The sequence below is a fragment of the Notothenia rossii genome (genome assembly GCF_949606895.1).
Source record: "Notothenia rossii genome assembly, chromosome: 1".
Classification (NCBI taxonomy): domain Eukaryota; kingdom Metazoa; phylum Chordata; class Actinopteri; order Perciformes; family Nototheniidae; genus Notothenia; species Notothenia rossii.
Window position 1 is genome coordinate 74,302,271 of NC_136912.1, and position 15,767 is coordinate 74,318,037.

The 15,767-nt window shown below is 40.9% G+C and overlaps 1 protein-coding gene across 1 annotated transcript in view; it reads left to right on the forward strand.

Annotated features, from left to right (window-relative positions):
• fndc7b (fibronectin type III domain containing 7b) overlaps window positions 1–15,767 on the forward strand; it is a gene marked incomplete at its 5' end in the record, with an annotated part of 45,127 nt that overhangs the window by 15,917 nt on the left and 13,443 nt on the right. Inside the window, 18 exons of the mRNA XM_079650519.1 lie at window positions 18–281; window positions 584–841; window positions 933–1,196; window positions 1,525–1,785; window positions 2,457–2,717; window positions 3,897–4,166; window positions 4,627–4,887; window positions 5,486–5,746; window positions 6,254–6,511; window positions 7,136–7,405; window positions 7,829–8,092; window positions 9,773–10,033; window positions 10,777–11,040; window positions 11,929–12,189; window positions 12,698–12,958; window positions 13,451–13,711; window positions 14,637–14,897; window positions 14,978–15,238. Coding sequence (XP_079506645.1) covers window positions 18–281; window positions 584–841; window positions 933–1,196; window positions 1,525–1,785; window positions 2,457–2,717; window positions 3,897–4,166; window positions 4,627–4,887; window positions 5,486–5,746; window positions 6,254–6,511; window positions 7,136–7,405; window positions 7,829–8,092; window positions 9,773–10,033; window positions 10,777–11,040; window positions 11,929–12,189; window positions 12,698–12,958; window positions 13,451–13,711; window positions 14,637–14,897; window positions 14,978–15,238 — 4,722 coding nt within the window. The remainder of the gene's footprint in view (window positions 1–17; window positions 282–583; window positions 842–932; window positions 1,197–1,524; window positions 1,786–2,456; window positions 2,718–3,896; window positions 4,167–4,626; window positions 4,888–5,485; window positions 5,747–6,253; window positions 6,512–7,135; window positions 7,406–7,828; window positions 8,093–9,772; window positions 10,034–10,776; window positions 11,041–11,928; window positions 12,190–12,697; window positions 12,959–13,450; window positions 13,712–14,636; window positions 14,898–14,977; window positions 15,239–15,767) is intronic.

Genomic DNA, 15,767 nt, shown 5'->3' on the forward strand with positions numbered 1-15,767 from the left:
TTTTCTCTTGTTCTCAGTCATCTGCCCACCCACCGGACTGATGGGATTGTCCACCTGCAGGAACAGTGACATCAGAGTGGGCTGGGACCCAAGTCCAGAAAGTGGTGTTGAGTACTTACTCCACTCTCAGGAGGATGAAGGGGCCACTGCCAACTTCACCACATCCATGACATCCCATGTGCTCGCTGGGCTAAAGTGTGGCGAGCTGTACACCCTAAAGGTCGCTGCCACTGACGATGAGTGCACCAGCGTCTTCAGCGAGCCTATTCAAACTGAAACAGGTTAGTATAACGTAAAGACATGTCTTGAATTCTGACTTACAACAATGCAGAGCTAAAAGCTGGTTGTATATCTGTGAATGTCGTTTTTTTAATCCTATTTCTGTTAAGAACACAGGGTGATATGTTGGTATTTCTGTTTTTTATGCACCCCAAAAATGGAACAAACTTCCCAAAAACCTGCAGTCTTCACCAACGCTGAGTTGTTCTTGTTCTTCTTATTAAGTGTTAATGTTGATGTAAAGCATTTTGAAGATGTGCTATATAAATAAACGTACCTTACCTTACCTTCTCTTTCCTGCCAGCTCCGTGTCCTCCCACCAACCTGACTGCCAGAGCCTACTGTGGCACCAGCTCTGTAACGCTGTCCTGGGCACCAAGTATCCATGCTATCTCCTACACCGCTACAGTGACCGGTCCCCAAGGCCATGTAACTTCCTGTTCATCCAACACAACAACCTGCTCAGTGAAGCTGGATTGTGGACTCCAGTACATAGCAGTTGTGTTTGCTTTCAGTGAGACGTGCAACAGCAGTCTGGGAGAATCTCTAACCTTTGACTCTGGTAAATGATACCTGCATATGTCCAGGTTGCTCTGAATATTATGTAGCTCAAAACCAATGATTCTCCCCCTCTCCCCTTTTACTTCCCACAGCTAAGTGTTTGCCTGACAGTGTGGAAGCAGACCTGGACTGCACCACCAACTCCTTCGCAGTGCAGTGGAGGGCGAGAGTTAGCGATGTCGGTTCTTACACAGCGATCGCCATCGGCAGTGACGATACCCGTGTAACCTGCGACTCCACCAGCACCAACTGCAGCATCCAGAACCTAAACTGTGGCGTCACCTACAGCATTGTCGTCACAACAGCATCAGTTAACTGTGGCACCATCAGGGGCTCCGACTACATAATGCAATCAGGTAGCAAAAGAGCCTAAGTCTCAATCTACATAAAACTCACTACTCCTTAACTTTTCTTAACCTTAACTTCTGCATTCTAACATAATACATCACACATTGCAAATATGATCACAAATAAGAAACTCTGTCATTTAAGTCTCTGCCCTCAACAAACACCATCTGAAAAAAGCATATTTTAAATACAGCTTAATGCCTATAACCAAAAAGTGTTATAGTTTATAGATTTATAATAGAAACCCGGTTGAGCTGCAACATATGCACTAAAGGTGCTATTTAAATAAAATATATGTATTATTTGACTCTAACTCCTTTACCTCTTCACCCTCAGCCCCATGTAAACCAGATGGGGTGTTGGTGGATCTGCAGTGCAGCACTGACATGGCGGTGGTGACCTGGGAAAACTCCGGGCCAGACCAGAGCCAGACGGTGTCGGCAGTGGACAGCAGAGGGATGACCTCCACCTGCAACTCCAGCAGCTCCAACTGCACCTTCGACCAGCTGAGCTGCGGGGAGAGCTACGTCATCAATGTGGTCGGCCACACAAACACATGCAGCAGCGACCCAGCTGTTGCAAAAAGGCTCAACACAGGTAGTTAAAGCTTAGCAAAGGATAACACACAGTCCACGCTATTGGAAATTCATGGTCTCCAGGACTAAAACATCACTATGTAATCAAGAACAGTAACAATACAAATATAGGTATGCCAGTGTACTTAAAAACTCTTACAGGTACTGCTGTATCTTAATGCTTTTTAGGCTTGGTTGGTGAACACAATGTGATGCAACTAGTGTGATTTAAAAAAAAATGTCTTCCCCGCAACACTAAGAACTCAACATTGGTTGAATAATCAATAATAAATACATATCAAACTCTTTCAAAAGTTGCAATCTTACAAAGCAAATAGCGTCTTATTCAATAAACTCTTCGTATTATTTGTATATTAATCTGGAAAGTAACTTTAAGGTAAGTGTAGGGGTGTAAAAAATGACAACCTTTGCCTCTAAAGTGTAATACCAAATACTACCAATATAACAATTGTTTAAGGATTACACCAGAAAGCTTGTATGCTTGTATCACTTGGTTACTTAATAGAATACGGAGACACTATGTAAAATAGGGTTCAATTACCCAAGGTCATATGCAATGTCATTAGAAACACTTAAATAACACCAGTCCATCACTGATGCTGGATTAACGTTGCTCGATAGCCACAGAAAACTGACATTAAAGTGACCCTGCCTCATGTCCCCCCCCTCCAGCTCCGTGCATTCCCACCCACGTTTCTACACAGGTGGACTGTGGGACTGGGATCACTGTGGTGATGTGGGACTCAGCTCAAGGGGCCACATCTTACACCGTCTATGCTTGGGGAAACCTCGGCCACAAAGCTGAATGTAACAGCACGGACACCAACTGTGATTTCCCTAACCTGGCGTGCGGGCAGGACTACTCCATCTCAGTGGTGGCTCGCCATGAGTCCTGTGTCAGTTTGCTCAGCGAGTCCGTCAACGCCTCCACAGGTAATGAAACAAAAGCAAATCAGCTGATAAACGGTGACTGAGATGCTGCATGTGTCTCTGCAAAGTAACACAATGCCTGAAAGGTAATGAAAGTTAATTAACAAATGCAGTCATGAATATTCACAACATAACCAGAACTTATGAGAGAGACAGATCTTATGAATTTTTGCTGATTTTTGGCTTGATCAGGACACACACATTTCCCCAGATTCCTTACCAACATGAGCTACTAAGTGTAAGCTACAGGATACAATGATTCGTGAAAATTACATTTCTTGGACAGGAAACTTCCATTAAAATGTGCAATACAGGGTGCTGAACAATACAATGAATTTAGCAGAAAAATAATAATAATAATTTATTGGATTAAGGATTACATTTATGCAGTCTTATGAAGCAGTCTAATGATCAACTATAGCTGACATTGATAAGCTCTATCAATAGTAATTTGTCAGGAATAAGAACACACAAATGACAGTCTAAGGATTCATGACTATTACTGTTTATGTTGCGTGTGATACCACTTTACCTGACGAGTTAACTTTTTGGAGACTTGCTGACATAAATGATTGGGCTAATAAGCAACCTCTGTATCATTGAGGCTGAAAAACACATTTTCCACTGTTTCCTATGGTCGCCACTAGGTGCCTCTAAACCAGGATCAATATCAGCAAACCTTTATTCGTTCAGCCCCCCTAACCCTAACCCAACAGAGGGGACATTTCCATTGTTACGGAAAAAGTAAAGAGCCAAAATAGCGAAATATTAAATAAGAGGCATGCATAACATATTTGAGATAGAAATTACACAAATAAAATGTACAAAAGTACCCATCCAGGTGGACACCCATAAGTATGGTAACTGTTTTATAAAATGTATAAAATAAGTGTAGCATGTAGAAGTAGTGAAATAGCAGCCAGATAACAGTAGTGAAAGTAAACATATACAGTATATTGCAGAGTTATGACAGATTTTGTTACAGCAGTTGAAAAGTCTAACTAAGAGAAAACAGCCAGTGATAATAATAATAATTATAAAGCAGTATTTACGTGTTTAGTCTTTTAAAGAGATTTATTTTATTTAGAGCAAGTGTCAGGCGTGTTAATAATTCCCTCAAAACTCATTCTTAGTTTATACCATACACAGCAATTGTGTATTTAAATGTCCCTCTCTGTCCAGGTCCTTGTCCCCACAGCGGTCTGCAGGCGACCCTGGAGTGTGATACCAACACCGCTGTGATGTCGTGGACGCCAGGCAGCGGCATCCTCTACTACAACGCCTCGGCCTCTATCCTTGCCTTTAACGCGGTGGCCCCTCTGACCTGCTCCACCAACGGCTCATCCTGCAACATCAGCTCTCTGACCTGCGGACGGTCTTACAGGTTGAGAGTCAGCGGGCAGGGACAGAACTGCCCCAGTCCGGCCCAGGACTGGCTGCAAATCATCACAGGTGACTTCTTATGCTTTGAGTATGAGTTTGGCTGCCAGCTACTTTCATCTTATTTTTTCAACTAGATTAGTTTTAAAACGGTATATTGACTTCTTTGAGCCAACCATCCTTTTATTTGAACCCACAAAAATATTTAATTCATCAAAATATCTCAACCTTTTTAAATGACTTTTACCAACTTTGTTAGCTGTTTTTAAAAATAACTTTCTATAATTTTCACAACTGTTTGTCTAATTATTTCAGGCATCATTTTATAAAATATTATTCTACTTAAATACTATTTTTAAACTATTTACCAATTGCTTTGATCCTCTTACTGTTTGGACATGAGCAGAAAAAAATCATTTCTATCTCTTTAAGATATATTTAAAATCTATTCTTTAATACAGATTTACTCTTTTATCGCATGCAATGATGCATTTAAACTTACTAACTCGCCATTCTTCTTTCCCTTCTCCAGCTCCCTGCCCTCCAACCAATGTGAAAGTGAACTCTTCCTGTGAATCGAACAACATCTCGGTGTGGTGGCAGGCCTCAGAGGGCTCTGTGTCCTACACAGCCGTGGCCGAGGACCAACAGGGCCGCAGCTGGTCCTGTAACACCAGCAGCACCAGCTGCCAGATCTCTGGTCTGCCCTGTGGACAGCAGTACCACGTTTATGTTGCTGGTGTTGACGAAAAATGCATTGGAGCCAAGAGTGATGTTAAAGTGATTCATACGGGTAGGTAGTATAAAGTCATATTTGGTGACTTTTAACAACATGTGTGAATCAAGATGAGTTCATTCACATGTCTTCTTCTTCATGTTTCACATACATTCCTTCCTAAATGTCGTTATCTCATAGTGGTTTTATCAAAAAATGATCTAGGCTGCCAGAATAGTTTGATGCTATAACCAGAAAGTACAACAATTACATTTAGACTAAATCTATTTACTACATTCCTGTACATTTTCATTATTGTTTAAGTATTATAGTATTATTTTCAATTTTTCATGAAGAACAGAATAATCTGCTAATATTATTGTTATTTATGGACGTGTAAATGAGTTGGACAAAATGTTTCAAACGTGTTTCAAAAATATGTAGCAAAGCTTTAAAGTTTGGTTCAAAATGTGAATATGCACTAAAAATTATTTATATCAACTGTTAGTAATAGTTCATTTTAGATATTTTTATTTTTATTCCAGCTCTATTTCATTATGTTTTGTCATAGTTCATTGGTTTTGTTATTGGGAGATTATTTGAATAAGTTCGCTCAAGCAGCTCAAAACACGTGAGGGTCTGGCTCGTCTCTAACCACTGTCCCCGTTCTGTTCAGCTCCCTGTGTGCCACAGAACGTACAGAACGACCTGGACTGTCTGTCCGGCGTCTTAAATGTTACCTGGCAGTCGACGGGTGACGTTTCTCAGTTCCGCGCCTCCGTGGTCAGCAGCATAGGACACGTCAGCAGCTGCCAGACGGTTAAGCATCACTGCGTAGTGCCCAACATGCTCTGCGATCTGACCTACAACCTGACAGTGGTGGCTCAAGATGAGGCTTGCAACAGCTCCCATAGCCCCACACAGCAGGTCCTTACAGGTGCGTAAACCAATATATCAGCTCTTTAAGAACAAAAAAACTCAAAAACTTCATTCAATGAGAGCATACAGTTATTCAAAGGAGCCAAGAGTGATGTTAAAGTGATTCATACAGGTAGGTATTATAAAGTCATATTTGGTGACAACATGTTTGAATCAACGTGTTATCAAGATGAGCTTATTCACATGGCGTCTTCTTCATGTTTCACAGACATTCCTTCCTAAAGACAACTTTATGTGGGATTGTCCTTATTTGGCGTCGTAGTGGTTTTATCAAAAAATGATCTGTGCTGCCAGAATAGTTTGATAGATGGTACAACCAGTTTGAATTAAATACAAAACTTTGTCTATTTGAATAAAAATAGTCTGTTTTTACATGTCTGGTATTTGGCTGTTATTTTCATTTTAGAAAATATTCTGTCCATTATATATATGTAATGGTGCAGGACATTTGAGTTTTACTGTCTTCTTCTATCCTCACCTCATCTCCTCCTCTTCTTCATCTCAGCTCCGTGTCCTCTCCTGAACTTCCTCCCCGCTGTAAACTGTTCCACCGGCGTTGTATCTGTAACCTGGAACAACAGCATGTCAGGGGTTGTGTACACGGTGACGGCGGTTGATGCTGCAGGTCAACGGCAAAACTGCAGCGGGTCAATCGGCTGTGATCTCACTACGCTGCAGTGTGGGACGGACTACAACGTCACCATCACACCCTCCAGGGATGGATGTGTGGGCAGAGACAGCCCCATAAAGATGATCAAGACAGGCAAGGATCAATATTTTAGTTTTACTTCAATAAAGAGGTACATACTGTCGTGTCAAATGTTCATATAATCATTTAAATAATATCTATAGATTATGTCTCATACTCTGATTGTCTTTTACTCGTTTAAATAGTATTTGTATCCCTATATGTGTTTAACAGAGACATAAGTTTAGGATTTACATTTCAGGAAGGGCAAAAGGTGGATTTGCAAATGGTTAAAGGACTGGGGGGTTTTATGGTTTAATGGTTGTGATATTTAGATAATGCCTAAAATAATTGATGGGTGGGACCAGTTGGCTATTTTCTCTACTATATAGTGTGACTGTAAGCTGTGTTCTGGGTGCAAAGCCATGTTATCCTTTGAGGATGAAGTTGCTCTGTTCCTGCATTTGAGATCGATTTAAATTGTATATAGACTTTCTTTATTACTTTATTAAATATAGCAAAAGTCAAACTTTGTCCATTTCTCTTAAGGGAATTAGAATTTCCTCCACACTGTTCTTTCTTTTTGGGATATAATAATTTACTCTTGATAGATCTTATTTATGTGTCTTCTTTTTTTGACACCGTGAGAACAGTCATGTTGAATAAACCTAACCGCCTCCTGTTCCTGGTTCCCTGCAGTCCCCTGTGCGCCTCACCTGTCTGAAGTGGAGATCGACTGCCTGGCAAACTCTGCCTGGGTGATGTTTGAGGAGTCTGCTGGGGCTGAGGAGTACGTCATCATCGCTACCGACAGCCAGGGCTACGAAGAGACTTTTGAGTGTAACTCGACGTCAAAGGGAATGTGTTCGTTGCCGTCGCTGATGTGCAGCAAAAACCTCACCTTCACCCTCGAGGCCCGCGACCAGCAGTGCCCCAGTGCACAAAGCAATGCTGTCATAACTGAGACAGGTAGAGAAAAGAAAGTTTGAACACAGTCATACTGTGCTGTAAAGGCTGAAATTAATTTAAGTGATTGAACAAAAAGTTTTTGAGCGTGATGCCATACACACACTGTTTTTGGTTGTAATATAAATGGTATTTCAAGCAATAACTTTGTCTTCATTGGAGAGCGCAACTAGTTAATCAGAGTAAGCAATCCCTATGTGATGTTGACTGGCAATAGTCACCACAACTGTTTGAAAATGGATACATAGTCTATACATAGAGGATTTATTGGTAGAAAGTAAACTAAGAAGATATTAGCTACTTATCTGAGAAACCCCCACTAAAGCTAGATATTTTCAGTGAAGGATACTATCTGTAGCATCATTATCCTAATCTAATGTAGCACTGTAGTTGTTGTTGTATCTCACAGTGTTACTCCTTCCCCAGCTCCCTGTCCTCCTTCGGACATTAACACGTCAGTGGATTGCAACACTGGCACATTCGGCATCGACTGGATGTTCATTCCTGGTGCGGTAACATACACGGCTACGCTGGAACAGATGAACGATGGCACCACCTACTGCTGCACCACGCAAAACCACAGCTGTAACATCACAGATCTTCCGTGTGGAGAAATGTTTATTTTGCTCGTCGTAGCTGAGGGACGAACATGCAACAGCACCCAGAGCGAAAGGAAGATCGTCAGGACAGGTATAAACTGAACATGTCACATAATGCATACAATACTATTTACAGAAGGCGGTTAAAGAAAGTGGAATTTAAGGTCACATATTATGCAAAATCAAAATATTCATGTTTTATTACATACATATTTGTCCCCTCTGTGTAAATTGATTCTGAAAGTTTCAGGAAAAAAGATTCCCTCTCTTTTTGTCCTGATCCATTTATATAAAATCCTGATCAGATTTGGTCCACTTTGTGATGTCATAATGTTTTTTTGGCTTGTGTAACCATTAGCCAATAACCAACTTAGGTAACCCCCGCCCACCGTATCACCTGAATCTCCTCATAGAGCACCATTGTGTTCTTTTTAACCAAACATCTCGCAGAGGGGCGTGGGGAGTGGCTCCTTATTTTCATCTAAAGTAACAGACGTAGGTTGCGTTCCAATAGTCCATTTAGCTTAGGAACCTTCCTAACCAAGTGAAATGACCCGGAAGTACGTCAGTGGCAGCCATGATAAGTGTCTTTCCAATTCTCTAAATGAAAGGAAAGGAGGTTTCAAACTTCCTTTATAACTTCCTTTAGCTTAGGAACCACTGGACCTCCCTTACCGAAAGGAGAGGAGAAAATGCTGCCCCAAAATGCCTTGCAGCCGCAGCATTTGCCGTCACACAACAGTCGGCCGTTCACGGAAACAAACGATTATGACGGAGAAATTATATCATGAAAGTTACGGTGCTTATTAAGCATTTTAAAACGTATGTGGTAAGTTGCCAAAGTGCTTTGTTTTGAACGTTCATCAGTATTATAATCAAAAAGAGAAATATGAACGTTTAGTTTTTACTGAAATGATCAAATAAAGTCAACATTTCACAGTCTTTACTGAGCTGTGTGGGGGTTGTTCAACTTTGAATGGTGATGTACACAGTGATAGATGTTAAGGACTAACGTTTATAATAAATACATTTGTATTTATTTTAAGATATTTTCATACAATCATACGTATTGGGATCATTTGTATTAATGTGGGCCGGAGGGAGAGGGTGACGAGCATAAATTTCACTTTCCTTTTTTATTTCAATTCCAACTTTGGTCATGAAGAATATGTTTCTCTGTTGTCCACGTTCATAAAGCATAAAACAACAGCATCAGAGCATGGTGCAGAGTCTCTAGATGAGTCCCTCGTTCTTATTAAACACCCATGTTGTAGTCCGCTGTATAGAAAACTGTAGTTTCCATAGTTTCCCCACAGCAGCAGATGCACACAATGAAGTCCGCTGGCGCATCATAAACACGTCGGATGGTGAAAGTGCAGTCGGATTCTCTAAAGTACCGCAGTCTCTTCTCCTAAGTCCTTTTGAATTCTCCTATCCACTATCCCTTAACCCCATGACGTTTCACTCAGAGGTCAAGGAATAGGAGATAGGGTTAGAATTTAGGAGCTGATTATCGGAACGCAACCAGAGAATCAGCCCTTTTTGTAACAGGGCTGAAACAGAGGGGATTATGGGATGCTGCGATGGGTGATCTGTTTGGTATTTGGAGCCAAACACTTCAGAGACATGTTTTGTATATAACTGAGACCTATAATATATTGAAAAAAAATGGTAAAATAGGGGACCTTTTTAAAGAAGAAAAAAATGCTGTCATCAGGTGTAAAATAAACAATTAAAATGCTACATTTCTATATTGGCCTTTCCCCGTCAGAGCCATGCATTCCTCAGAACCTGAAATCCAGTCTGAGCTGCAGCAACAACGTGGCCTCCATGTCGTGGAACTACAGCAGGGGAGGACAGGTTTACAGAGTGAGTGCCGTGAGTACCGATGGACATGTCGACAAGTGCAGCTCCTTCGAAAACCAGTGTGACCTGACGGGTCTGAGCTGTGGAGAGTATTACACAGCGACTGTGCTGGCAGAGGACCAGGACTGCCTGAGCAAACTGAGCGACAGCGTGACAATCAAGACTGGTATGTTTAAGCTATAGCTGCTAACTTATGGATACTTCTTAAAGTAAGGCAAGGCAAGTTTATTTATATAGCACCTTTCAACACAAGGCGATTCAAAGTGCTTTACAAAAATGAAAGACATTAAGAAAATGGCATTTAAAATCAGTCATTAAAAAGAAAAGATAGTCAAATAAACATTAATAGAAAAAATACATGAATAAAAGTTACAGTGCAGTTTAAGATATGAATAGTTAAATTAAAATCAGCGGCAAAAAGAAAAGTCTTCAGCCTGGATTTAAAAGTAGTCAGAGTTGCAGCGGACCTGCAGGTTTCTGGGAGTTTATTCCAGATATTTGGAGCATAATAACTGAATGCTGCTTTACCATGTTTAGTTCTGACTCTGGGGACAGAAAGCTGACCAGTCCCTGAAGACCCGAGAGATCTGGATGGTTCATCATTTAGCAGAAGATCAGAAATGTATTTTGGGTCTAAACCATTCAGTGCTTTATAAACAGCAGCAGCATTTTGAAATCAATTATTTGACACACAGGAAGCCAGTGTAAAGACTTCAGAACAGGAGTGATGTGGTCCACTTTCTTAGTGTTAGTGAGGACTCGGGCAGTGGAAGATCTTGGAGTGGTTGTTATGATATAAAATGATCTCCAAAATGCATTTAATATCATAATCGATGAAGTTCTCAGTCATTCAAAACTCTTTAATGTAACAACGACTTTAAGCCACACATCTTTGTCTCTTCTTGCCAGTGCCCTGCACTCCTGTAAACGTCTCCTTGGCGGTGGACTGTGAGGACAACACTCTGACGACGTCCTGGACAGAGAGCTCAGGAGCGGACTCGTACATCGCCACGGTGCAGGACAGTTACGGTCAGACCACCAGCTGCCAGGCCATGAACGAGGGCTCCTGCAATGTGACCGGGCTCGGCTGCGGTCAGATCTTCCATGTGTCTGTTGTCTCATCTGATGGGTACTGCAACAGCCCGTCCACTCCTATGGAAGACACGCCTTCAGGTAGGATGGAGACAGACGTGTACCGTACGTTTTGAAGAACATAAACAGATTTTAAAGCATACAGAGGGAAAAGATGAGACTTAAAATTACAGTTACAGTTGAGCTTCTTTTGAACCTCTATGGTTTATAACATTAATTATATAATATGATTGTGTGCTAACCACACACTTAAAAAGAAAAAACTAATAATTTTAGCTCATACAAAGATTGAATTTTGCTATATCTACAACATGTAAATACAATGGAGTATTTTAAGCTGCTCCAAACGACTATTACATTTGATTTTGAATTAGAATTATTTCAGTGCAATTTTAACTTTAACTAACAAGAATACATATTATATTGCTCTTAGTATTAAAGCTTTAGACCACATTAAAGGTATGGTATCTAAGAATGGAGAAACCAGCTCGAGTAAGCTAGAATTTGAAAGTACACAACCGAAAAAAATCTGCCCCTTCCTTCAGACTTCCTCACAGAGCCCCTCCTCCAACACACACAAACGCGCACATGACCAATGAGGGCACGAGATCAGTTTGTGCACGAGATGGAAGGCTGACAGGCAGGTAGGCCATCCGATTATCTGCCGCGGGCCAAGGCAGATAATTGGACTTGCTTTTTACAGCGCCAAGGCTTCCACAGATGAAATATTTGTATATATTTATTGTCAAAGCATTTAATGTATTCATTGCTATCGGGATGTTAAGAGCATTCCATGGAATATAACAAAAAGTGTTTCTGAAGTGAATCACCTATCCTACCTTTTAAGTACTACAATCACTGTATATTTATGATCATCAGTAAGCTTGTCTTTCTTTTTTCTATTTCTTTGAAGCAATGTAGTATGTTTAAAGCACACTAAAGTTGTAACTGTCCTACCTCTCTTCTCAGTTCCCTGTAAGCCGAGACTGATCCAAGCAGTGATGGACTGCTTCATGCGGACGGCCACGGTGATGTGGTACCCGGCCGATGGAGCTCTGTCATACACGGTCATGGCCTCCACCGTGTCAGGACACAAAGTGAACTGTGAGACCAACACCACCAGCTGTGTGCTGGAAGGGCTGCTGTGTGGCAACAGCTACTCTGTGTCTGTTACGGCTTTAGGATGGTCCTGCTCCAGCATCGCTCACATGCCAGGACAGCTGGTCACTGGTGAGCGACAGCACCTCACAAAGCTACATGCCTAAAGTCCATCCACTCAGTTTTGTGTTTTAAATATTGTCAAACATAATAAACAAGGTATTCTCAGGTTCCTACAAAAAAGTATGGAATTGTATTTTAGTTTCTCCAGTTCTGTACAGTATTCATAAGAGAAAAGAGTGTACAATATAAATGTATTCCAATATTTGATTTTACATGACACAGAATTGCAGCTAAAATAAAATGATATGCGTTGACCTCGTCTGGGACGTTTTAATGTGCTACAGTACCTAGTAACAATCTTCTGGCAATTATTTGCCTACATAATAGCATAGGCTACAGTTTATAGTCAGAATGTCACATACATGTCAGTTATATACATAAACACCCAGCTACAGTATGTGTACTAAGATATGACATATGGTCCTAAAAATATACAAAGAAGAATAAAATGTAGGGACTTTGAAATGGAAAGTGTGTAGGTAGTAATTTTTACTCATGAACACTTTCTCTCTCCCAGAGCCATGCATCCCTGAGCAGATCACCACTGAGTACAGCCTTGCCATCGGCCAGGTGCTGTGGGACATGACCGCTGGGGCTGATTACTACACAGTGGAAGGGGTGACAGATCAGGGCCAGATGGTCTCCTGCGTCACCAACGAGACTTACTGTGCCATATACAACTTTGACTGTGGCCAGATGTACAATATAAACGTCACAGCAAATAATCAAGTCTGCCAAGGCACGTCAATCTCGACCGAACCCGCTTCAATAACAACGGGTAAGAAAACACGTTGATGAATATTTGCATTGTCAAGGTTCTTAACGGAGTGAGATCTCTTTTTGATAGTCTGCACTGATAGTGTCAGTATGAGTGTTAGGATCTAGGACCTTACAATTATCTTTAACAAATTCGTTTTTGACAGGAAGTTCAATTAACAACTGTTTTGCAGTCAATTTTCATGTAAACATGCCCAACTTTTTGTTATTCCAACTATTCAATTCTGATGGTTTGCTGCTTTTTTTACTTACTATCACTAGGTTTTGGGGTGTTGGTCAAACTAAACAAGACCTTTTGAAAGCTTAACTTTACTGAATTAACTGAATTCAATGAGGAATTAATCAGCAGCATAACCATGAAGGAAAGAAAAAGTAAATGTGTCACTTTTGGCACATATCTTTTGATATTTCCAATTTTTATTTATTTATGTAGTACAGATGAAAAATTGTATCCGCATCCTTTAACTTGTTCTGTCTCCTTTTTTTCCATCAGAGCCTTGCCCACCCCAAAATGTGCGGACCACTGTGCAGTGTCAGAGCGACGTGGGGGTCGTGTCGTGGGAATCCAGCTTTGGGGTGTTGGGCTACGAGGTCAGCCTGGCCGGACGCGACGGCCACTCTCTGTCCTGCTCCACCAACGAAACGTTCTGTACAGTGGAAGGCCTCCACTGTGGAGTCGTCTACTACACTAATGTCATCGCCATGGGAGAGACGATCAACAGTGACGAGTCCACTACTGTCCTGCTGGTCTCAGGTATGCTGCTGTCAAACACTATCTTCATTATAGTAATATATTACACAATGGAATATACTATATTATATGGAATACTCTTTGCCCTTGCTGACTGCTGTGAATCTGATCCAGTATTTCAAGTGAAAACATTAGAGGATAATAATTATACATCTGTTAAAAAAAATTCAAACAGTCTCTTAAATGTCTCCCAGGTAGAAAAGTAACAACATTTGGTTTGGAAACACTCACATGGCAATATTTCATATACAAAATAAAAACCTCTTCATGGCTCGAATCACCAACTGGGTAAAGATAAGAGGCCTGTGCTTGGTAACTGAGCACTATTTTCAAAATGAAATGTCTTCTGTTGATTCTCTGAAGACTAACACTGTAAAATAATATTTTGATGACTGTTTTTTTCTCCTTGTACAAGTTTTTGAGATAATCCTGATTTAAAGACGAAAGTAATGTGCCAAGGAATGTACTTCAGAGCATGCAAATGTGGGAAACACGGAAATATAACATCCAACAATACAAACAACAATAATAAACATTTAAATTGCATATGTTTTGCAGTAGTAAATGCATTAAATAAATCTTAGTATCCTTAAGAATGCACCGAATATAATATACATATAACTGTCCTTTGTTAGAGAGAGAAAACCTCCTCAGGGTTGATTTGTTTCTATGTTTATTGATAGTGGGCATTCCTAAATGACATACACGGCTTCCCAAAAGATTTGAAAATATGCAAAAAACGAAAATGGCAGTAAGCAGGCCCCAAACAAAATCCTTGCATTTATTATGAAGTAATTGGATGGTGTTAACATAAGCGCATCATTTGCAGTTGATGTAGGCCTAGTAGATTTTGTGTGAAGATCAATGCAGTGTGATCAATGAAATTGAACCCATATCCTGTTTGTCTTTCCATCCCTTCTGTGTCCAGCTCCCTGTGCAGCTGAAAATGTTGAAGCTAATTTGGATTGCGACAACAACACAGCCGAAGTCTCCTGGAGCTCAGCCAATGGAGCAGACTCTTACAGTGTGAACGCCGTAGAAGGTGAAGGCCGCGTAGCTTCATGTGAGACCGATGAGCTACAGTGTGTTCTAACTGGTCTGCACTGTGGTCAGACGTATAACATCAGCCTCACATCAAACAGCGACCACTGCCAGACTGAGACAACAAATATTGTCACCTTAATCACAAGTGAGTTGAGAAACATCTCATCTCTACGTAGCTGGAGTTGAGTGAATTGATCTCTGATATTAACTCGACATGTTGTGCAGGACCCTGTAAACCGCTGCATGTTGCAGTAGACCAGCAGTGTGGGAACAGCACGGCCAACATGTTCTGGGAGGAAGGCAAAGGAGTGGAGCTCTACCTGGCTAATGCCACCTACAGCATGGGAATGACCATGCAGTGCAACTCCACCAATTCCACCTGCAGGTTCTACAACTTGCACTGCGGAGACACATTCACATTCTCTGTGACTGCGTACACTCACATGTGCTACAGTGACATCAGCAGCACTGTGGAGATCCAGACAGGTAGAGCTCATTATTCTCAAATAATTAAATAGTTAGGTTGTCCACAGATGGATTCAGGGAGTGGGTTTTTGGTCACATAAAGACGAAGATTGTCCACCCTCATCACAGTTAGAAAAAGTGTCCTCTTAGTTGCTTTTCAAGAAGTTTCTTTCTACTCTATTTATTTTCTATTTATTTTTGCATGCATGCAACAGTCCAAGAAAGAAAAACGGATTTAGATGTCTAATTTCGGCAGTATTTAATTGAAACTGTCGAACCAAAATACCCAAATTGTAATAATTAAAAGATATATTATGTTTCATTTGTTTAAACCAGGGGTTCCCAAACTTTTCAGCCCGCGACCCCCAAAATAACAGTGCCAGAGCATGTCGACGGGGGGGGGGGGAAGTTGCGGGGAACTTATGCAGATTGCTAGTCCGCCCCTGAAAATGTCTATGCAAACGTTAAAAATGTATATTTCTTTTAATATTTTTTTTTTTTAAATTTTCCATTTTTATTTTGTTATCATCTCGCGACCCCCACTTTGGGA